The sequence below is a fragment of the Thermobia domestica genome, chromosome 5 (genome assembly GCF_964235325.1).
Source record: "Thermobia domestica chromosome 5, izTheDome1.hap1.1, whole genome shotgun sequence".
Classification (NCBI taxonomy): Eukaryota; Metazoa; Arthropoda; class Insecta; order Zygentoma; family Lepismatidae; genus Thermobia; species Thermobia domestica.
The window spans coordinates 124,239,661-124,264,244 of record NC_137458.1 but is presented as its reverse complement, the minus strand read 5'-3'; the positions used below and the strand labels follow the sequence as shown (position 1 = coordinate 124,264,244).

General features: G+C 36.6%; 1 protein-coding gene across 6 annotated transcripts in view; it reads right to left on the bottom strand.

Moving 5' to 3' along the window:
- LOC145686102 (endoribonuclease Dicer-like) overlaps positions 1 to 24,584 on the bottom strand; it is a 323,942-nt gene that overhangs the window by 210,972 nt on the left and 88,386 nt on the right. For 5 of the 6 annotated variants that reach the window (XM_081759049.1, XM_081759045.1, XM_081759050.1 and 2 more), the window contains exons 2-3: positions 19,825 to 19,872; positions 2,270 to 2,385 (exon numbers count right to left, since the gene is read on the bottom strand). In XM_081759049.1, coding sequence (XP_081615175.1) covers positions 2,270 to 2,385; positions 19,825 to 19,872 — 164 coding nt within the window. The remainder of the gene's footprint in view (positions 1 to 2,269; positions 2,386 to 19,824; positions 19,873 to 24,584) is intronic. The other variant, XM_081759051.1, reaches the window with a different exon arrangement.

The window sequence follows — 24,584 nt, the reverse complement described above, 5'->3', positions numbered from 1 at the left end:
CGTGATTTTACAAACCAAACCGGTTGAAACAAGATATGCTGCTTTGAGAGAACGTAGTGCGACATCTAGGGAAGAGAATATACACTGGTGTCCAAAAAGATAGCATAATTACGAAAAATGGGAAAACGTGGGAACACACAATGGGAACAGCGGCATACAGCCGTCATAGAACAGTGCGATCAGAACTGACCTTGCCACACAGAAGAAAGTGTACTGAAGGTCATACAAGGGCTGCTCGAGGGAGGGAAGAGAAGTGCCCGAAGAACAGCTGATAACAGCACACCACACCACAGTCGATTGCTGAGTCGTGTGCAAAGCAGACGTGTGTGGCAATAGTGTTAGTGCGATGTGAAGGCTTCAACATGCCACGAGGACCCACATTAAACCCTGTCTTGCGAGGCGGGATAATCGGACGGCTGGAATCTGGGCAAACACAAACGAAGTTGTCCAGAAAACTGAATGTACCACAAAGTGTGATCTCACGGCTGTGGCACAGGTTTCAAACCACCGGCAACATCGCACTTGCACCAATTCCGGAAAGTTGGATTACAGCCCGACAGCCCCCACCACGAACGATTCCGAACCTGTGTACTGCCCTTCGGGCGGAGTGGCCAAGGATACCGATGGACCTCATCAACGAAGTGATCGGAAGCATGGAACGACGTTGTGCAGCCTGTGTAGCCGCGCAGGGTAACCACACGCCTTACTGATGCTCTTGATCCACCATAAACTCATTTGTCTTCTCGCCACACACATTAGGTTATTTTCAACTATGCTGAGTTTTGTCAAATAAAGGTGTTGGGACTGTGTGTTGCGTGTTTTCTTCTTCCCTTGCACACTTTATTCATGCAGGTGTCCACGTTTTGGATGCCTAGGATTAGTCAGGTATGTTTGGTCCATGTGGATTAGGATTATGTTATCTTTTTGGCTGTGAACTAGATTTATATCGTTTTGGACACCAGTGTAGTTTCTAGCGTGGTTGTGTGCATGCTCGGGTGCATTTCACGTGACGTAGGAGAGCAACAGGTAGCTGTGTGTTTCGTTCAATTGCCGCGGCAGTGCGTGTGAGGGAATCATGACGTTAACATTAAAAAATTCGCCGTAGAGATATAATAGCCCGGTATACGAAACATCGAAATTTCAAAAATTCGACAATTGAGGAGCAGCGATGTGTTATCAGATTTTTGACTGCGGAAGTGATTAAACCGGAGGATATTCATCACTGGATGATGGCCGTATACGGGGGAGACTGTGTATCCAACAAGTCAGTGATAAAGTGAAGGTCAGAAGAGCTTGAGTGATGACCCGAGATCAGGCCAGGTAAACATTGTAATCACGACCAAACTCATCGACAAGGTGAACGACCTGGTGAGAAATGATCGGCTTGTCACAACGCAAATGTTGGCAGTGACGGTGGAGGCCAGCATTGGAACAGTGTGGACAATTGTGCACGACAGGTTGGGTTACCGAAAGGTGTGCGCGCAGTGAATTCCAAAGATGCTTTGCGAACAGCAGAAAGAACTGCGTATGGGGCTAGCACTCCAACACCTGTTCCGGTATCATGAAGATACCGCATTCCTGGAGCGGATCGTCACCGATGACGAGAACTGGTGCCATAACTTCGAGCCAGGGACAAAGTAGGCAGCATACAATGGAAGCAGCCAAGGTAATGCTCACCATCTTTTTCGACGTCCGAGGTCCGATACTCACTTAATTCCTCGAGCACGGAAAAACCATTAACAGTGACGTGTACCATGATACACTCCGTAGCCTACGCAAGTCCACCAAGAAACAACAACCTGAGCTGCTCACGGACAGTGGTGATTACTTTTGAATGCAGAGTTCGATTATACCTAGTGTCGTTTCGTACTTTTTCATTTGAACACCTGTCATACTTAGTTTTCTATCGTTTTGGACCACTACCGGTATATTAATGTAACTGATTTACTTAGTATATTGATAAATATATATATTAAAATAATAAATATTTATATGATTATTTTCGAAATTCATTAAAGGAACGATATAACATTAACACTTAGCTTTCGAGCCTTGCGCACATGGCTGGGTGATAACAGGAAAAAAAAAGAAAGAACAAAAATCACACAGCATTCCGTCGAGTGTCACTTGCCCACTATTTGGAATAAATAAGGTAAGTATGTATATATATGTTATTTTGATCTTAAGGCTAGAAATCCTTGGTATATACTATACACCATTGTATATAATAATATCATTTTTTGCACATGAAAATTTTATTGTTACTTACTTTTTCAAAGAATCTGACAAACTTCTGATCAACATAACAGCCACAAATGTCTTCCCTGATCCGGTAGGTAAAAACAAAATCGTGTTTTGTTTCTCTGCTATGGCCAGAAGTTTCTCCTGAAAATTATGAAAGATTAAAGTAAGTGTGCGTGTTAATCTTATGCAATGCTAGTCGGAAATGACTCTGCTTTATCCTTTTTTTTTTCCTTTCAAACTATGCAATGAATAAGTATGAGAAGTTTTATAGACGGACTCTGCCCATCTGTCGACAGGTATCTGAGGACAAAATAATAACAGACTGTAAGGATAAAAATCTACCCTTGACTGATTTTAACCCAGCCAATAGAAATGAGTTTTATACATCCGAGGAAACATTGCGCATTTCAAGTTGGAGTATAGATAGAATGATTTGCAAAATAAATTGTTTTCACATTCTTGCACTTTGAACAGAAAATAACATGGAAATAAGACAGAATTCTTCATAAGTAAGACAAAACAGTCTTTGTAAGACAAAAAGTTAACAACGTACCTTCTTTATCGCAAAGTTTTTAGGTTTCTGTTACTCCCAATTCTTTCTCTCTTTGTTTCGTCATTAGCTATAGTCTTAACTCTAACAAAATTATTTTTTCTGCTGGTCCCTTTCTGATTTGTTTTGTTTGTTGCATCTTCTCCTTCCTCACATTCTTCACAATCAGCATGTTTTGGGTATACATGCACGATGTCATGGGAGGTTTCCAAACTCTCATAGAAGTGGTGAAAAACAGGTGAGATGAATTGAAGAAGATCTAGAACATCAGCCTTCTTCTTAGCTGAAATCAGATTAGGTTCTTTGTACCTTAATTTTAGGTTCAAAAATTCAGTATTCTTTCCTCTTCTTTTAAAACTGGCAGTTCTGAATAGCTCCTCTTCATCAAGTGATGTTTTATAGAATGTCATACCAGGCTCTGCTTTCGTGTACTGAAGGTACTTCCTTGTTTAAAAACGAAAGGGTTGCCACCTAAATTTTCTTTGTGCTGCTGCAGATCGCTCGTGCAGACGACTTAGAGCAATGATTAATCTCATCAAAAGTATTTCAGACCACAATAATGTTAGTCACAGCTAAACCTTAGCGTTAAACTACCCTACTAATAGTTAATATTTAACACCAATTAATAGAAATTAGTATTAAATAACTCAGGGTGGCCACTCATTTGGAACTTCAAAATTCCCTGACTTTTCCAGAAATTTTCCCGGTTTTCCAGAAAATTTCTAGAGAGATCTAAAATTGGTATATCATTGTTTTTCAAAGCTTAAACGGAAGCTACAAGTGAAATGCAATGTGGACTAGAGGATCATTATTTAAAAAAGAATCACAAAAACCGCTAGCGAAGATAAATAGTCTAATTTTAATCACTTACTTGCCTAATTTTCAACTCTCCTGTGAGTTTCCACTCCACTGTAACCAACTGCTGCACAAAACGAGAAGAGGAATGTCTATCCTTATCGCTTTCCAACCTTAAGCTTAATACTAATCACAAAAGTACACACACCTACAAATTACTGGAACGAACACTACTTTACTGAAATGTTTTAAAACCTCAAATCACAAACTTGCAGTTCACTAAAATCAAACTGAAGTTAAGACCACATCCACTTAAATGTTTTAACACCTCAAACCAATAATCTCATCAATTGCAGACAGTTTCTCCTTGACATCATTCAACAACTTCATTTTCTTCGCCTCGAGTTCAATAACTTTATCCTTAATGGCATTTCTATTCTGTTTCTTCTCTTCCTCTTCTTGATTCCTCAGAGACTCAACATATACTCCATGAGCATTGCGGGCAGCATAGACAACCCTCTTTGTAATTGGAAACTTATCAATACCACCCACAGCTGAAATTTTATCATGTACCTGCCTGAGTCATGCAATGCAATGCATGCAATTAGACTCAACTCGCTTTGATTTTCAATTAAACATTCTTTGTTGATTGAAAATCCCCTCTCCACACTAGCATTTCCATGAGATAAAATGAGGAGAAATTTCACAAAATCAGTCATATGTATTGAGCATGCACCTAAATGCAGCATCTCCATCCAATGGTCATCTAATCTCTTACTTTTCCTGTCATAAGTCCTCATTGCTTCCAATACAAGAGGATTTTTAGCAAAAACTTTGAAGTCACCTTGGATTTCATCAGCTAATGTTCCTGAAATCCAATTCTTGGATACTACAATTTCTAGGCAATTGGACAATCCCTTTGCAGCTACAGTGTCATCCATAACAAACACACTTGGATCCAGGAAAGAAATTGCTCTTGTCAGGTTGAATTTTAGAGGTGACCTGTCCATTATTTTCAGTATGAATTTCTGACATCATGCGCGATAGTTTTGTCGAAATTCAAGAATCTGTCTATCCGATACGGTACTGGCTTTTCGTATAGCATCCTTTGATGTGTACCCAATGTTTACAAACTTGGCTGGCTTTAAGTTTTCGGTATTATTGAAATCAATCTTAACCAATGGCCTGCCTTCCAAAACACTATCTTTCAGAAAACGACCTGCAACAGACAATACTTTGGCCTGGAGCGAGTTGTAAAGGAAAGGAGCTAATGGAGCTTCTCCCTGAAATTCACGCAGGAAAGGTTCAACAGTTTTTGCTAATGTTGTGAAAAAGCCAAGTTTTGCACCAAGCAGGTTATCATTTGTGAAATGTCTTACAATATCAAAGTTTTTGCACTGTGGTACTTTCTTCTCATCAACAGCCCACTGTACGTATTTCTTTCCGTTCGGTCGGGAAGCAACGTCTGAATTTTCTGTCCATCTAATGCTGCAAATTTTTTTCGGAAACACAGAAGACCCTGTGCATCTTATGTATTATGAACGACGAGCTGGAACGTCTTTCAATAAATTATAAGACGCCCTTAGGAATTCTTCTAGTTTCCAACCTGTTGCTTGCATTGCAGCTTTAAAAGCACAATTCATAGTATGCAGCCAACAACTTTCAATATCAAGAAGAATTGGATCTGAAGGTGAACTTGCAAGATCTTTCTGCAGGTCACTTAAAAATTTGAAGTTAACATGTGGGCCATCTATCGAAACTTGAACAATTTTCTTGAGGTCCAAACCTAAGATACCATTCTTGAAACAAACTTGAATGTCTGCTGACGTTGAATGTCCGAGGAACACTGAATTTAAATATCTTGCTGACACTTGGTTTCTTTCATTGTCCCAAAACCGAATCGTAAGGTCTATTTGCTGCTTTTGCGAGACTTTGTTAAGGCTTTCATCAAACCCAATAACATAATGCTTGCAAGCTTCTATTTCTTTGAGAAGATCACCTTTAAAAAGTCGTCCAAGACCATGAACGATAGTATAAGCTAATCTGGTACGTTGTAATTGCATCTTACTACAAATTTCGCTATCAGGGAACATGAGCTTGAAATTTGTTGCCAGTCGGAAAGCAGATCGGAATGACAAGTGTTCCATTACTGCCTGCAAACACCACAGAACTTCAGCTTTAGTTACTGACTCAGACACTAGAAACGACTCCATAACATTAGCATGTTTATTTTTAATAGATTCTTCCAGTGGCGGCCGGTGGATTATGGTTTCGGGTGTTGCAGTACGAACGATCGGAGACAGAAGATATAAAGTGGACTCATTGACTAATCAGCATAACTTTAGATGCAAATGCTATGTGACATGTTAAATTAAATAAAATTATGTTTTTAAAAAATAAAAAATGCAGAACATTTAATCCGATTAATCACCATATTTAATTAGTAAGTTCATTCTTCTCTCTTTGATTGGAACAAATCTGCCTAATACATGCTGTCTAATCTTATTGTCAGGTCTTTTTCGATGGAAAGCATAACCAATGGTGATAACCTTTCTTGGGACATTCAATTTCTTGAAAGTGTCAATTCTTTTTGATGTGAAAAAAAATTTCTTCTTTTACTGACGCCATAGGTACAGTTAATTTTAGAAGCTTTGTAGATTCACTTAATATTTTTTCTAGATTATTGTGAACAATTCATTCTAGCAAACTCAGTCCCTGACAGTGATCCGAATACCTCTTCAGTGTAGACTGAAGAGAGTTCGTAGCAGAGATTGTTATTTTTTTTTTTTTAAATGTACATTGAACACGCTTTATTCACAATTTGTCTAGGAAAATTTAAAATAAATTGTGGAAATGTATCTACTGCATACAACATTACTGCCATAAGATGTTCTGTAAATTTAAATCTTTTTTTTTTTTTTCGAACACTACTGAATTACACTTTCTTTGTTTTGTCTAAGCCTTAGTTGTAAGTTTTTCCTCAGTTGAAAGCTGAGCATTTTTTTTTTTTTTTTTTTGTAAGTTATTTACAGGAGCCATGATATGCAATTCATTCAGAATTTGTAGGTTATGTACAGAGATAAAGCACACACAATAAAATTAAATCTAATAACTAATAACCAAAACAGCTGATACAAAAGAGATACTGGTATATGAATTGCAAATGTCACATATTCATACATAGGGCTGTCAACTGGCCGGAAAAATTGCTGTTATTTTGATTAAAGCCGGTGACGGGTACAAACTTCTCACCAGCCCCTTTATAACCGTTTTTTTTTCTTTCTTTCAAATTTGTATCTAGTTCAAAGTATAGATATTGAAAAGTAGCTGTCATTCTGTAAACTCAAAACTGTTACCTTTCACCATCGATCAACGATTAATATATTTTGTTCACCTGTTTAGAAAATTTTAGAGATATGACAGGGACTGTATCAGGGAAAATTTGAAATTTACTTTCAAGGAATTTTATACATTTATTAAGAATGGAAAAGGACCTCTTAAAGCAATTTCCTATAGTTGAAGTAGAGTATATGTTTAAAGAGTGAATTTCATTTTCGAAATCCAAAATTGTTACGTAAAGATTATTATACTTTTGTTCATCTGTTTCGATAATTTTAAAGAAATGGTATTTACTGGTAAATACAACAAATTGATCAATGCCGATTGATCAATTTCAGTTTCTCATTTATAGCACAATGTATCTATTAAGCTTATTAGTGAATGTTCTAAGGACATACAGAATATATGTGTTAATGCACTTTTGTTCACGATAGTACATTTCCTTTCCATGGATAGGTCCGAACAGAGATACTTCACGCTCAGACCTATATCATAGAGAATTTTGAGGAAGTGCCGGTTTTTTATTTTACAGAGTTGGCAACCCAATTTATATATCAACAAACACACACACACACACACACACACACACACACATGTGCGTAAAAGAAAAAAATACATTCCAAATCATCCGTCTTGGTTGTTACGCAATGCACGATGAACACAATATACTTCCACATGAGGCGAAACAATGTTTATTATCAACGTTCTGGAAAGCAACCTTGAAACCCGCCAGATATAGGAACATGTTAGCTGGGAGGGGTCCAAAGTATTTGAGGAAGGTCCAATACGTCTACGTAATAACGAACCTGTCTTATACTGTACCCGAAAAGATAAGTAATTCTTAATTACTGTCACCTAAATTTTTAGAAAAATAATAGAACGATTACTTCTATAAGAAAAGAAGAAGTACATGATGAGGCGTAAAATAAAATATTTAGCTTACATCAATCATTTCTCTGTTAAACAAGTATAGTTCGTTAAGAAAGTCTACAACTAGTCGAGTTTCGAAATTTTGGGGAGGTACGAACCCGGTGGACCCCCCTCGTGGCTACGCCTATGAGCATTGCTAATTAGTCCCAAATTCAATGTGGCGTTCCCCACCATACAGTTTTATCAAGAGTATAAAATATACTTATTTTATAAAAGAAATATGTATATACTAAAATACTATCCAGAGGGGGGGAGGAATTCTGCATATTGACTCATTAATATTTGGTTCACAAATTACTGTAGAAGAAACCTTTAACTTGTAAATGCGGCTCTACTTTCATTTGATTTCTGCTCTACTACATATTTTCTTTCTTATTTTGTAATTCTGCTATCACTTTTTTAATTGTCATTATATTGATTTGCTTCAGTTTAAGTACCGTAATTTAAAAATATGAATGCATAAAAACAAATTCCATTTGTTAATTGCTAGTGAAATAAAATTCAGAAAGCTCGTTTAGCGCGAAAAACCTTCTTATTCACTGGAAACCGTGCTGTGTTGCAGAAGCACTGCAACGACCAGACCCTTTAATATCTGAGATAGGAGAAAAGAGACTTAACATTTGCTCCAATTCCCGCGCTGAAGGAATCTGGTCGTTGTATGCTCGCTGCAACACAATATAAATTAGAGACTCTGTGACGGATTATTTTTCGCTTTTTAAAACGGATTAACGAAACGGACAGTTACAGAAGTATATATATGTTATTTAAAGTATATATGGGAGTATTAGAAAGTATTTTTTCTGTTCTTTACTACTATTGCTAATATTTTTTTTTCTTGAAATACTTTGGTCGTTGCGCAATGCTGCAACACTAACATTAGCCGCCACTGGATTCTTCGGAAGCCACCAGCATCTCTTTACTTACAACCAGTTCTTCAGCGGGAGAAGAAGGACCTGGACTCTGACCACTACATTCCATTGCATTCTTTTGCTGACAAAAAGTTGTTATCGGCCGAGTTACTAGAGAGTTCTTCACAGCCGCAGTGTGTTTTTGCCTTACATATGGCTAATAATAGCCCGTTTCCCCAGAGAGTATGGAGAGAAGAATTATGGAGCTACCTGTATTACGAAGTAGCGGACTTCGGTCTAGAAAGCCGGCATTAACAACTTTAGGTAGGCCCGGGTCCCAAAGGTTTTGTCGTGCCAGCAATGGCGTGCGGTGGTTATGCAACCGGGGAACAGGTCGACATAGATAGGAAATATTGTGTAACAAAACAATGGAACTGAAGTAAATGAGCTCTAATAAAATATACTTTTAAGAAATCAGAAAATTTTGTTTGTAACTGATTTTTTTTTTTTTTTTTTTTTTTTTTTTTTTTTTTTTTTTTTTTTAGAACAGTAGTACATGCAGTAGCGGAATTGGGTGTAAAAACTAGGGGGAGGGGAATGCCATTACCTCAAATTGGTGGTCAAAAGGTCAAATATCTGTAAAAAGCATAGCCAATTAATCGTGTGTCGCAGAAAGTACTGCCGCCACTGAGTACAAATGCATGTGGAATCCACACAGTTTTTGATTCCACATAGAAATACACGCATTAACCAAAATTCCACACATTTTGTGAAATCCGAAACAAATTCGGAACTCTTCCGGCAGAACTCAACTACCGTTCAGCCTTTATATTAATCACGTGACTACCAAAACTGGATGCAGGAGCGCAGCCCCGAGCGAATTCTGAAAATCGAGCAGCCATCGCACAAAACAAGTGTGTTAATTACAAAATGATCCCGATTTCGCTTCAGCTCAATTCATGGGCAGCACTAAATGACAAAAGAACATGAAGAAAGTATGCACAGCCCAAACCAGCAGAGCTAGATAAACGAAACCTGGAACGAATGAGATATCTGGGGGCGAAGCCCCCAGCGACCAAAGCTATTTTGTATATAAATAAACCGCCTAAATGGCTAGGAATACAGCAGAACGTAAATTTTCCCCCGAGTAAAAATTCCCGGTTTTTCATCAAAATTCCCCTGACTTTTCCAGAATTAAAAATTTCCCTGACTTTTCCCGGTTTTCCAGGTGAGTGGCCACCCTGAACTTCAAACTTATTTTGGAATATTTCCGCTTTTATTCAAAAGAACAATAATTACAACGAAAAGATCGGTGTTGTTTGCAAGTGGTTCACACAATAATGGTTTTGGCTTTCAATTACAATACCGATCAGAGTTGAAAATAACTACAAAAATACAACAATTACGATCTCTGTGTTGACAAGTGTTAACAATCAAAATTAATTATAGATGTCAGCATTTAAAATTTCAAATTATAAATGCTCATTCTCGATTAGGAGTGTCATTTTTTCATTGAAATGTTTGCGTACTGTGATATGTTCAACAATAACATTGACTTTAGGTTCAGGTTGATTTAAAAACGCTAGCTTAGACGAAAGTGGGCGAACTTTGGGATTGTAACAATTAATGCGAACAAAGGCGGTAGCGTGCTATCAAAAATAATATCTGCGCTTGCAACACAGAGCGGCGATTTCCTTCAAGTTGTTGTTCGCGGGGTCATTGTTTCCCCAGTCGGCATAAAAAAAAAAAAAAAACTGGAGCTTCTGTAAAAAAGAAAGAAAGAAAGAACAAAGTTTAATCAACGAAGCATTCAAAGCAATATTCTTTATTCCAAATTCGAACGCACAAAAGGCCGCATCATGCCAAAATTTAGCATACCGTTGAGCAGTAAGTTACTGAATTTGGCGCAGATACGTTTACTACCGATGGCGCAGTTTTGTTGTGCAAAGTATGTGGCAAAGCAATTAATCACGACAATAAATACTTTGTATCTCAGCATCTGAATACTGCTAAACATAAAGATACTGCTTTGAAAATAATGGGACAGAAGAAATTGTCCTTGATTTCAACAGCTGTTTGTTCATCCAATAGACAGACAATCACAATTTTCTTTTGACCTATGCAAGGCTTTCATGCAGCGGGAATACCTTTCTGGAAGCTGGAAAACAAGACACTAAAGAATTTCCTGGAAAAATACACGAAGGAAGTTGTACCACCAGAAACTACTCTAAGGAAAACAGATTTAAATGCTTGCTATGAACAGACTCTGCAAAAGATTCGTGACGAAGTTTGTGGGAAAAAGATTTGGATTTCGATAGATGAGACGACAGATGCTACAGGAAGATACCTAGCCAACGTCATCATTCTTAGATGCATACTTGCACTGTTTTAATGTAGCTTTTCCTCTCATGGCAATTAGTAAATGTAATAAAATTAAGAAAAGTTGGATTACAACTGGCATTCGTAAGTTCAAACGAAATTTAATTAAGTATGCTAAACTGCTTAATGATACAAATGTTTCTGATGTATTCAGAAATTACGTTAAAAAGTATAAGCAAACATATAAGAAAGTTATAAAGACAGCAAAGCTAATGCGTAATTCGAAAATGATTAATAATTCTAGAAATAAAATTAAAACTATATGGAATATTATTCAGCAGTCGATACATATAAAGAAGGGTGATATTGCTAATCTGAATCATGCCATTTTTGACAAAATAATTGCAAACCCTGCTGAAATTGCAAATAAATTTAATAATCATTTTATAACTTCTCCTCAGGTAGCTCTTGGTGCTCTATCCCACCAAGCTGGTACAAGTGGTTCTTCAAATATGCCTTCTTATCCAAAATGTATTTTTGTTACCCCAGTAACTATTGATGAAATATTAGCAATTATAAGAAAGATGAGAAATAGCAGTTCTGCAGGTCTTGATGAAGTACCGTTCACTATTATAAAACAATCTGCTTCGATAATTGCTCCCCTCCTGACTCATGTAATAAATTGAGCTCCCTCGTGGCTAAGCGGTTAGCGTACGCGCCTTTGGCGTGGGAGACCCGGGTTCGATTCCCGGCGGGAGCTCATGTGGTTCGGATTCCACGTTAATCAGTAGGTCCACGTCTCATATAGCTTCGCTGCTGAAAGGGACGCTAAACTAAAATCAACTCAACAACTCAACTCATGTAATAAATTTTTCCCTTCAATCAGGCATATTCCCACAACGCTTAAAAGCGACTAAAGTGATTCCCTTGTTCAAAAAAGGCAGTCGTTACAATATTAAGAATTATCGCCATATCTCAGTTTTGTCTGTATTTTTAAAAATTTTTGAGACGGTAATGTCAAATAGGATAAGGAAGGAATTACTTACATTCCAATAATCTACTATCATTATCACAACATGGGTTTTTAACTCGTAAATCTACTGATTCTGCAATTTTCGATTTTCTTAGTACTGTTATGCATGCAATAAATAATAAAAAATGGGCAATTGGACCCTTTGTTGATCTTATTAAAGCATTTGACACTATAAATCATGATCTCTTACTTAAAAAATTACGCTTTTATGGTATAAGAGGAACTGCCAATAAATGGATCGAGTCTTACTTGAAGGATAGGTATCAGATAGTTCAAATTACTAACGAAAATAAGGCAAAATGCATAAGTTTAATAGTTATAAAGGTACAATACTAACTGGTGTACCTCAAGGATCAGTGCTTGGTCCATTCCTCTTTCTTATTTACATCAATGATTTGACACATGAAACATTGCCTAATAAATGTGTTTTATTTGCTGATGACACCAATGTTATTATTACAGGTAACTTACGACATGATATTGAATATAATCTAAACACTGCGTTTTCACGATTAAGTAACTGGTTAAGTAGCAATAAATTAGTTTTAAACAATGATGAAACTTCCTTGCTGAATTTTTATTATCCACTTCAAAATAAATTTATTCCTTACGTAATAGTAAATAACAAAAAAGTCGACTTTTCTATTTAAACTAAATTTCTTGGTGTCGCCATTAGTTCGAAACTGACTTGGAATGAGCATATTTCTCAACTCAACAAAAAATTAAGTAGTATTTGTTTCGGCCTCCGTAGACTAAGAGGCAATGTCACAACAGAGGCTTTAGTTTCGGTGTACTATGCAAAATTCCAGTCTTTAATAATTTACGGTATTATTTTTTGGGGTTATTCTACTGAAAGTATTAGCACGATTCGCTTACAAAAGAAAGCACTAAGGGTTGTGTTTGGATTGTCACCAAAGTCTTCTTGCAAGCCCATCTTTCGAGGACAAAAAATATCATCATTACCTTGTGTGTATCTATATAAAATTATCTTGTTTACCGTAAGTAACAAACACTTATTTATTGAAAACAGTAACGTCCATAGATACAATACGCGATTCGTTAATAATTTGCATGTTATCCCCCAAAATTTCTCGTTTTTTCAAAAAAACGTATATATTAACTGTATAAAAATTTTCAATAAGTTACCTGATTTTCTAAAGCAAAACAAATCTTATTCTATGTTTAAATCTGATCTTCACGAGTTCTTAGTAGATAAATGTTACTACTCGGTAAATTAGTTTTTTTTTGAAGACAATGTATTTTTTTTTTGTTAATTATATTATGAATGTGTAAGCCCATAAAAGTCATAGTTACATATGTATTACTCTATCTGTAAGTTTTTTTTATAGCATATATGTAATTATTTTGTAATTTTGACAACTGTATGCGTATTCGAGAATACTCTCATTTGTATGCAAAACAGGCAAATAAATAAATACATAAATCATTGGACCCATGGAAACATCCTCATCCTTGTCATTTCTTCTGACTGCAGAAAAGCTCGAAAAGGCTAATGGCTCATCAATAGCTCAGTTATTCACAAATTTGCTTGTTCTGATCTGGCCAGAAGGAACACAACACAATGATGTCCTCCTTTTTATTACAGATGCTGCTCCGTACATGAAGAAAGCTGCGCGGGCATTGAAAGTGCTTTTCCCCAACATGATTCATATCACATGTTTAGTTCACGGCATACATAGAATCGCTGAAGAGATAAGAATGTTGTACCCTAAAGTAGTCAAGCTAATTTCAAACACCAAAAAAATATTTCTGAAATCTCCTTCGCGATGTCGGATTTTTAAGGAAGTAGCGCCCAAGCTTGCTCTTCCTCCACAGCCGATTATCACGAGGTGGGGTCCTACATTTCAGCTGCAGTGTACTATGCAAACAACCTGGAAACAATCCGTGATGTGATGGAAGAATTATCAGAAGAGGATGCGAGGTGAAAAAACTTTTGGGTTGTTCAAATCTCAGCAGTGATTTTGCATTCATTTCAGTGCATTATGGCAAGCTGCCAGATACTATTATGAAACTAGAGAAAAGAGGCGAAACCCTTCCAACATCCTTACAGATCTTTCAGGAAACAGTTGACCAGCTAGGAAAAGTGCCGGGGGAAAAGGGACTGGCTGTTTATGAAAAGTACAAACGAGTTATGGCAGCTAACGAGGACTTTCAAAAATGTTGAAAATTCGTGATGTTCTTAACGGTGAAAAGTGTGTTGATCTTGAAATGAGTTCATCTACAATAGCTTCATTTATGTACGCCCCAGTTACTTCAGTTGAAGTGGAAAGATCATTTTCTATTGTAAAAACCGTTCTTTCTAACAGGCGATTAAGTATGACTGTTGATAATTTAAAGAAACATCTTGTAGTCATGTGCAACCAGCATACACTGTAAGTCACATTTTGTACACATATTCATATGGCAAGAAAAATATCATGTAATGTTTGAGTATTAGAAAGTAACAACTTTTGTTTTTGCCTTTTAGTGCCTATTTGTCAAATTTTAAATGCCATTTTGCCTGCCTATTTTACCCAAAATACATGCCTCCGGGCTCTACTGATCACTTTGCATATTTTGTGGCTTATTTCTATTTAATCCTTTGCTTGTGTAAAATGATTAATTCCTATGGATACTATAACTGTGCCATATGTATAATAACTAATATTATGAGATATTTATATTGTATTTCTACTCTGATTTTCACGAAGCTTTGCACTCCTTGTAAACAATGCAGATTGCAGTGCAGAAATGTTGCCAACTAATTAAACAAAAAATGTTTATGTAATTTTGTGCAAAGAAATGAATAAACAAACTGAAGGGGGGGGGGGGAACAATTAGATTAAAAATGAAATGGCATGAGCATGATATTAAAAATGGAATGGCATAAAAATGAAGAAATAGGAGAATCCGAAACCATATTCTCTCGTTTGCAGTGGCGTACGCACTGCTCTCCTGAATCTTTGAGCTACTATGTACACGCAGACACGCACCAGGAAGAAGAAGGGCAGAACATTGAATTTCTTCTACCAGTGTAAATTTCAACTAAAACTTACTATTCCCACTCCTAACGTTTTCTCTAGCTGAGAATCTACCTAAAATGTTAGGATTCAGAGCCACTATTACATAATGACTTAGTGGCTCTACTATGGTTGGATGGATGGATTAAAGTTTATCGTCCCCTACAACAACAAGGTTCTATGAGATTTGGACCTACAGGTGAACAAGCGATCCGAACTACATAAATTTATTCCGGAAATCGAACGCGGGTCTCCCGCCCGATGACGAGTACGCGGATCATATAGCCACAAAGGAGTTAATTATCAGATCTATAAACATGTGCAGTTGTACTCACGACTTCTATTCAAAATTGAGCTCTTGGGGGGCCGCGGTGACTCGGTAGTAGAGCGTTCACCTCTGGCACTGGGGTTCCTGGTTCGATCCCAGCTCGCACCAAGTGAACCTTGTGTTGGACAAACACCGTGTGCGTGGGTTTCCTCTGGGTTCTTCAGTTTCCTCCCACTTTCTTCATTCCACCATTTCGTTCATGTTTTCATAATCACAGTCTCCTTTAGCCTAGCCTGCATAATCGTGGGACGTAAAACTCAAAATATTTCATTTAATTTCGTTTCAAAATTGAGCTCCTTGTACGTTTCCATCAAGGTTGGCTGGTTTAAACCAAGGTGGTTTAAACCATGGTTTAAACCAAGGTTTAAACCAGCTGGTTTTTTCAAAAAAACCAACTGGTTTAAACCAAAAAACAAAAAAAGTTCGTAAAAGTGTAAGTATTTGTAAAATCTTGATGAACACACATTTGTGGGTTATCACGTTTCACTCCCGTATATTATTCGTATTATATTCAGACCTAAATTCTCCATTCATTACTCAAAAAGATTATACTACAAAAGCAACTTTTTTTTTATAAGTTTATAAATGTTTATTTTGTGATTTTTTGTAGTTATTATTGTTACGTAATTACAATCGAAGAAAAATTCTAAATATTGTTTCGTTTCAATGTTTACTATTGATAAAATACATCGAAAATGCCGTACTTTTTGTGTGTGTGTGGGGGGGGGAAGGGTCATACAGACCTCACGAGAGGCCTTTAGTGAAATAAGTATCTTTGGTATCTATTTATGTATAAATGAGTCTGAGCCAAAGTGGACTCAAATAATTCGTATCTTTATTCACTTTCTTATTGATATGCAGATTAAGTCGGTGTATTTCTATAATTTGGACCGATAAAAGTCGTTGTTAACTAACTTGAACTAAATTAGTTCTTCTGTACTCCGTAGTACTTTGAAATTGTTCATATGTAATTCTGTGTAATGGTTTCACTTGTGCAACTGTTTATCTTTTTGTCCTTCTGAAATGACTCTTGACAGTTATATTAAGAAGCATGTAAAGATCAGTACAACGATTTTTATCAGGATTCCTTCGTGAGTGAGTCGGCAGACGTATCGCATTTGTGGCCAATTAGTCCTGGTTCCGAGTTCAAATGGAGAACAGTTTCTCTCGGATGTAACTCGAGAAGCGGTTTTTATTCCGCTTTAAGCTTATGTGACCACTTCCAGCATAACTCGGTTGTCGCATAATAACATCAAGGCGAAACAAACTTATTTCTGTCCATATATGATATGAATATATAGAGCAAATTATTTAAACCATAAAAACCTGGTTTAAACCAAAAAAAAACGGTTTATTTGGTTTTTTTTAATAAAAACCATGGTTTTTGCCAACCCTGGTTTCCATTACAGGCGAGCGAGTGTTTGGAACAAGCAATTGTTAATTCTGCAAGAACTTGAAAATTACTGAGTTTACTTATTTATTGAATAGAAAATTTATTTTTTTATTTCCTTTGTTGTATGTAATAAAATACCTATAAAATAAAATATATTTTGAATCCTCGTGACTTATCCTTTCATTTGAAAACTAATATCAGTCATGAGAGTATGAAGACTCTATCGACATCTTATTCAAATTCCAAGAAACTTTTTAGATTCTACATAGGAATAAAGACACATTATTTACCATGCATATAGTACCTCGTCTTAATTTCACTGCAGCAAGAAAAAAATAAGACCCAAAAGTTATGAACATTCCTATCCAATATTATAAAATTCTTAAATGTTGATGATTTCTTTGTACATTATTTCATTTCTGGCACCGAATATTCGGTTTTTGCATCTTTTAAATGGTCACTTATTCTGATCGCATTTTGAAAAGGTGATTCAAACAATTAGCCTCATATTACTTAGTAATGAATCACTAGAACAGGTTTTATCCTCTTTAACTTCTCTCTATCTCTATCTCTCTCTCTCTCTCTTTTTTTTTTTTTAAATTGACTATTTCTTCATCTCTAATGAAAGGTCAAACAATCATCTGAAATACTATAAGGAATTTATTATCTTCAATAAGAACAGCGAGTACACTTGATTTCTCTTTTTCATTTTTCTAGCCCATTTTCATGAAATGACACAACTGTTTGCCAACCATTCTTTGTAAAAAACTGAAAAATAACTATTAGTTAGCAACATTGAAAATGAGACTAATAACAGTTTATGAGCAAATAGTACACAACAAATGCAATGTATTATGGTAATTAATGTATTGTTAAGATACAGTAAGAACATTTAGGATTCGACTCAAAGTATGTATCTATATGGGATCGAAATCTTGAATCAAAATCGAATTTGTAAGAGAAAACTGTTACAACAAATGACAAAACACATGAAGTGCGCGCCACAATTTAAAGATGTCGCCGAAAGAAGTCAGCAGGTTACCTGCTGCTCCGAGCTATTCTGTTAAACATAAACAAGGCAAACCCGTAAGTGCAGAAGAAAAGCAAATATTTTGTCCATCGATATCAGCGTTGTCAATTCATTTGAAGAAAATTAAGACCTATAGTAGCTAATTTTCATGTTCTCATAGAATATTTATTTACTTACTTTGTAGTACTGAAGTTTCTATTTGTACATTCGCATGCTATACAATGTAAGAAAGCACATCAATAAATTGAACTTAAGGGGAAGAAGTACCATCTGTTTTTCATGGATATGCATAATGATTTAGGTAATAGATGAAAAAGAAATAATCTCCCATAATGATAAATATGCTTGCTGTTATATACAAGCGCCATCTCTTTATCGTTCAGTTGATAATTTGACGTAATTCATTGTAGTTTTATCTGTAGTTACAATTTGGAGAAAAATAACAATGTTCAGTTGCTCTTAAAGGAGGGGTGATCATGTAGTATTGGGTATTTTGCACTATATCACGGCTATGGTGTGAGAGTGAAACGAGTAATGCACATCGCAGTAGCAGAAATATTGCGGGAAACAGACGAAACAATTTCCTCTTCACCAATCAGCAAATAGTCGTGCGCGCAGTGATACATCACGTTGCGCGGTTTGTTTTTGACGGGTGCAAAGGACTGTGAAAAACGCTTTATTAAAGCATAAAATTCCCTCTTTCTTTGTAAATTTAGCTGCGTGTCTGCCACGTTTAAGAAAAAGGAACGTACAATTTGGCGATAAACGTTTAGGATATTTCTCATTTATTTCTTATTTTTTGTATCTTTTTCGAATATGTGTCTTCTTCTATTTCCACGAAAACACATTAAATTTTCTCTCGTAACAAAGACAGTTATTTCTATGTAATTTCTAAAGATACGTGACAAAAATTTTGGACATGAGTGTACGTCAATATTTCTCATAGCCTCGATGTTGAAAAGGTACATTAAAATAAATCTGCCTAAATGCCACATGAAAACTATCGCCATTTACCAATTTTGAGTTGACCTCTAATTTCATTTTTATTTATTTTTAATATAATTACTTTCTTCATAAAGCATGTCCCTCAAAATAATACATTTCTGGATTGGAAATGGGTGGAAATAGACACCGTGCACCAGTGGTATAACTAAAATCTTGGGGATCATCCCGCAGATAACGTGGGGGTGGGTGCCCTTCTCTATATTCGATTTCATGATTTGGAGACCCATGATGGCTTGGGGCCCTCCTTCAATGCGTGGTCTGCGGGGTCTATTTACGCCCCTGCCGTCCACCATTTTGGATAGATGTCGCCTAGTGACCGAAAAGTAGTGCTGAATGTTATTTTTATCATGACTTTTAAAATTGAAAAAATGAAATGAAATCTTTTGAGTTTTACGTCCCATGTTTATGCCGGTTAGGCTAAAGGAGGGTGATGAGGAGTAATGAATGAAATGGTGGAATGAAGAAAGTGGGAGGAAACGGGAGAACTCTGAGGAAACCCACGCACACGGTGTTTGTGCACCATAAAGTTCACTTAGCGGGGACTGGGATCGAACCCGGGACACCAAGCACCAAAGGTGAACGCTCTATCACTGAGCCACCGCGGCCCTTTTTAAAATTGATATTTGATTTGCATTGCTATTTAAAATTTAGGATCTGACCCTTAGTTACAACTTCTGGAGGTAGGAGTGACTTTTCTTCTCAAAGCTTAATCCTTAAAAATAATGAAGTACTCAGCTTTTTAAATTTTTATTAATTTTATTTTCAGTTCTTTATGAGGTTTCAACGTGGGCGATCACTGTTGCTCTACATAAACTAAGTCTGTGTCAAACCCAAAGGTTTATCGCCGTAAAAACAAACAAAAAAAAAAAACTTTCCATAGCGCCTTATCGCATAACAAGGCAATCCACTGGTTGCTTGTTACTGGCTACTGAAGTTAGAAGCAGAAAAAACTTCACCGCTATTTTTCTTATTAGTAATATTTACACTTACTTGATAGTCTCTTGGAGTCACCGTCAATTCTTCTTCGTCTTCTGCCATCTGGAAAAGAAAAAAATCGTATTACATTTCTGATACCTTATATTACACTATTTAAATCAACCAAAGGTCACTTGTTCATAATTTTATCAATACTAACATACTAAAATGAATAAGGCATGTGTTATGTACGTGTGACCATACGTAAACATTCTAAAATATACTAAACCGATTTCAATAAAACCTTTGCCAGTAACTTCACTGAAATCTCTTAATAGTTGTAAGCTACCTATAGTCATTTTTTTTTCACTCCACGCAACTGACCAATAGCGTAGAATGTTGCAACAGTGAAAAAGGCTTTTAAAAAAGTGTTTGAAAATTTAATATTTCATTTACAATTGTTTTATTAGTAGTATTATTACTACATATAGATTTTCAATCACCGAACATAAAGGAAGAATATTTTGTGTATAGGGGTCTCTTGCTGCGGCGAATACAAATATAGTGGATGACAAAGAAACTGCATTTTTTAACCGCTGTTGTAAATACACGAAACTTGGTACATCCACGAATGAAAGAGAATGTGATGAAAATTTCTCCTCGAAGGATTGGAGGAAGGACGATAATTCAATATATGGCTGATACACGAAGATGCAGGAATATTGCTCTGAACTGCAAGTCATAAAGAAACAGTATTTGCTGTAAGGAAACCCTTTGACAAACGTAATTCGAATGGGAAATTTCCTGTACCAATTTTGAAAAGCCCCTCCCCCTCCTGACTGACACAAACGAAGAGGATTTTAGGCCTAATTGTTGTGCGTACACACACGAAATGTTGTATACAGCCTATATTTTATACACAAAATACAAATAGCATTCATCTTTATTAATTTTCTAAATTTCGTGGCTTTGTACCACATTTCAGAAGAAAGATTAGCAATAATTCACTTATTTCCCGTTTTCGTTCACGGTAAACACAACTCCATGAATGAGAATAGGAAGTAAGTTAATTACTGCTAATCTTTCTTCTGGAATGTTGCACGAAGCCACGAAATTTTGTGTATTGGGAATTTATGAATATCTAATTCACTTTAATTCGCTTTAATTTATTAATTCACTCTAATTCACTTTATTAAAACTGTATCCCAATGGGTGGAGACCATCTCAATATGGTGGGTGTAGGAACTGAAAGGTCTGTCTTTGAATTTTATATATAACGCCACACATACACAGAATGTTTATACTGCATTCATTCCAATAAATATAGTATATTTATTAGAGAAGGGGTAGAAGAGAAAACTTTAATAACCGAAAGCGCTGAAAACGGCTAACAGTTTGAAATGAGTTTTAGAACACAGCACAGCCGTGAGTTTTATCTATCTCAAGGTTTTTTTTGTTTGTTTGTTTGTTTGTTTATCGTGTCACTTTGATTAAAAAGCTTATCTTAAGGGTCTTTATCATTACACTTTTATTGACATGTATATCATAAGGGGGAGGGGAGAAGGTTCAAATATTTTTCACAAACATATTCTCCCCGCACGAACAGTGGACATCTCAGCTAGTACTGTTTATTTATTTACTTTTACTTACAAACAAGACTCCAAACACAACTGAACGCCAGTATACACTGGCTAACAAATTTAAGAGAAGACAACATAACGCAATAATAATAACATCTAAGTAATAACAAGAAAGGTTGCCAATAGCTAACTAAAGTCACACTAAAAACTATATATATATATATATATATATATACAATCACATAGTTTCAACGCAATAACTGTCTTTATCAGACTTCCACTCCTTCACTGTGTTTAGTTTGACAATATGGAAACAAGGCCTGATGGAATAACTAACTAAAGTTTATCCACTAAAATGACGTCGTAGTACAATTATGTGCAGCCTGAGGATTAAGTAGATGTACAGATGTATGTGATATTTCGTTGTACAACTTAGGAAGCCTGTGGAACAGAGAACGTTGAACTATTGAAAGTCTAGGTCGTACTATGTGAAAAGATGTGTGTTGTGTGATTGAATGGAATTCGGAAACACAATTCTGAAAGTAGTGTTCCAGACCTGAGTTGACAATGTATCAATTTGAGGTCACTGATTTTATGACGTGTGTTAGGTAGTTGAATATTTAGTATTCGTAACAGTTTGTGTTTTGTCATCGCACGTCTACGAGGCATTCCGAAAAGTACAGGGTGCGGCAGCGTTTATAGCGTAAATTGATTTGTGTAGTACAATGACGTACTGCATGAATGCGCGCCAGCTCGTGCCGCATTCGTGTACTAATGAGCTGCCATTTCGAGTGTGACAGTGATATGGAGCGGTGGAGTGCACAGCATCATGCCTTTGCTGTTGAAAGTTATTTCAAGAATAACGACTTTGTTATTGCTACCCAGCGTCTATTTCGGCAACATTTCAGCTTGGGACGTCATGGGAAAGTTCCAGATGGACAGACCATTGTGAAGTAGGTACGTGCATTTCGAAAAACAGGTTCTGTTTGCAATGGCAAACCGGGAAGAAGTGAAAGAACTGTGCGGACACCAGAAGCCGTGGAAAATGTTCGTGCTGCAATATTGCGTAGCCCAAAAAGTGCATTTGCAAAGTGCATCTCGTCGTCCTTTGCAAACTGTGCATATGTCCAATTGCTCGTTCAGGAGAATATTGCACGAAGATCTCCATTTTCACCCATATAAGCTGCACATTGTTCAGGAAATTAGGCCTCGCGATTGGGTTTCACGAGAAACATTCTGCTTAACCATGCGTGATCTCCTTCGCCAAAATCCAGAAATGTTGTACATCATCCTGATGTCAGATGAAGCTCATTTCGAGTTATGTGGTTCAGTGAATAAACACAATATGCGTTATTGGAGTGATGAAAACCCGCATGAACTGCACATCAAGCCCTTGTACAAAATGAAATGAAATGAAATCTTTAAGTTTAACGTCTCACGGTTATGCCGGTTAGGCTAAAGGAGACGGTGATAATAAGAAATGAGTGAAGATGGTAAAATGAATACAGTGGGAGGAAACGGGAGAACCCCGAGAAAATCCACGAGCACGGTGTTTATCCACCACAAAGTCCACACGGCGCGAGCTGGGATCGAACCAGGGACCCCAAGCACTGGAGGTGAACGCTCTACCACTGAGCCACCGCGCCTCCCAAGGCCTTGTACAGTTCTCGTGTCACAGTGTGGTATGAAGTTGCTTCCTTTGGGATTATTGGCCCTTACTTCTTTGAAAATGACAGCGGTGTGGCTGTAACTGTCACCAGGGAACGTTACCTAAAGATGCTGCAAGACTTCGTTCTTCCCCAATTAGGTATGGTCGATGTGGATATGGAACAATTATGGTTTCAAAAAGACGGAGCGACCTCGCATACAGCCAGAATTTGCATGGATTTCTTGCGACAGACATTTCCAGGTAGAGTAATTTCCCGTTTTGGTAACATTCCCTGGCCGCCTCGCTCACCTGATCTTTCATATGCAGACTTTTTCCTTTGGGGCTACCTGAAGCAAGAAGTTCTCCGAACACGTTGTGCCACTATTCCTGAGTTGAAGGATCGCATCAGAGCTGCCGTCGGCAATGTCGCAGGGAATACGTTACGCCGAGTTATGGAAAGCTTCTAACGCCGCCTAGATGAATGTGTTGTGCAGAGGGGGCATCATTTGACAGGAGTCATATTCAAAAAGTAATCCACGCAATGGACAATGACTTACACATTAGTAAATGGCATACCTTTAACTATTAATTGACATAAGAGGTAATAAATAATTTACAGTTATTGCCTGATGGTGTGTTTTTAGTATCCTACTATGAACGCTGCCGCACCCTGTACTATTGCAAGGAAGAAGTTTAAAACTGAGTTAAGCCGGGGTAGGTTTGTAGGAGCTGTCCGTGTGGTGAAGAATATTCCATTTTAGAGAAAATGTTGCCTTGTAGAACGTTGCTGAGGAAGATCAGAATTTCTGTTAATCCGTACAGAAGTCCTAGAATCACATCGATTACTTAGTTATTTTCTTTATATTTCTGTAAAAGTTAGTTTTGTGTCAATTCTATTGACAATTAACTCTCGTGATGGGCGAGAGTATTTATGTTGTATATAGTGTGTATAATATTTTTGTTTACAGAAAACCTTATGGATCTACGCTTATCGGGATTTACTTTTAGGAGCCATGCGTTACACGAAGAGGAAAAATTATCTATGTCGATTTTAAATACCTCAGAGTCTTCTGTACTGTTTACTTTCCTAAAGACTGCAGTCGTCTACAAATAACAGGATTCTACTGGAAGTTGAGTTGAATCGATTAGCCAGGTCATCCATGTACTACTATGAGCAAAATAAATGACGCGTCTCTTTATTTTGAATTTTTTTTTGAAAATATCTCCGTTTTCTTTATATGTTCGAAATTTCAAAAGGTTTCCCCAGCAGGACAGGTTAATAATAAACTCGTTTTTAATATTTGTGTTAGATATTAGCTTAAAATAAAGAAATTAGAAGCAAAAAAACATTAAATCGTCAGAAATCTCGAGAATTACTAACTCTGCTAAAGTGGGAAATTTTCAAGAACGCGAGGGAATTCTGCAGTTCAACACGAAGCAGCGACATCTACGTCATTGACAGAAACATGGATTAGATCTACAAACGAAAATTTTAACGAAATATTTCTAATATGTCTTATTATATGCACTATCAGCGAACTCCAAATATATGAATCTATGTTAAGTATTAACGAATAGATAGAGCAAATAGTGGAAATTGCCTATGG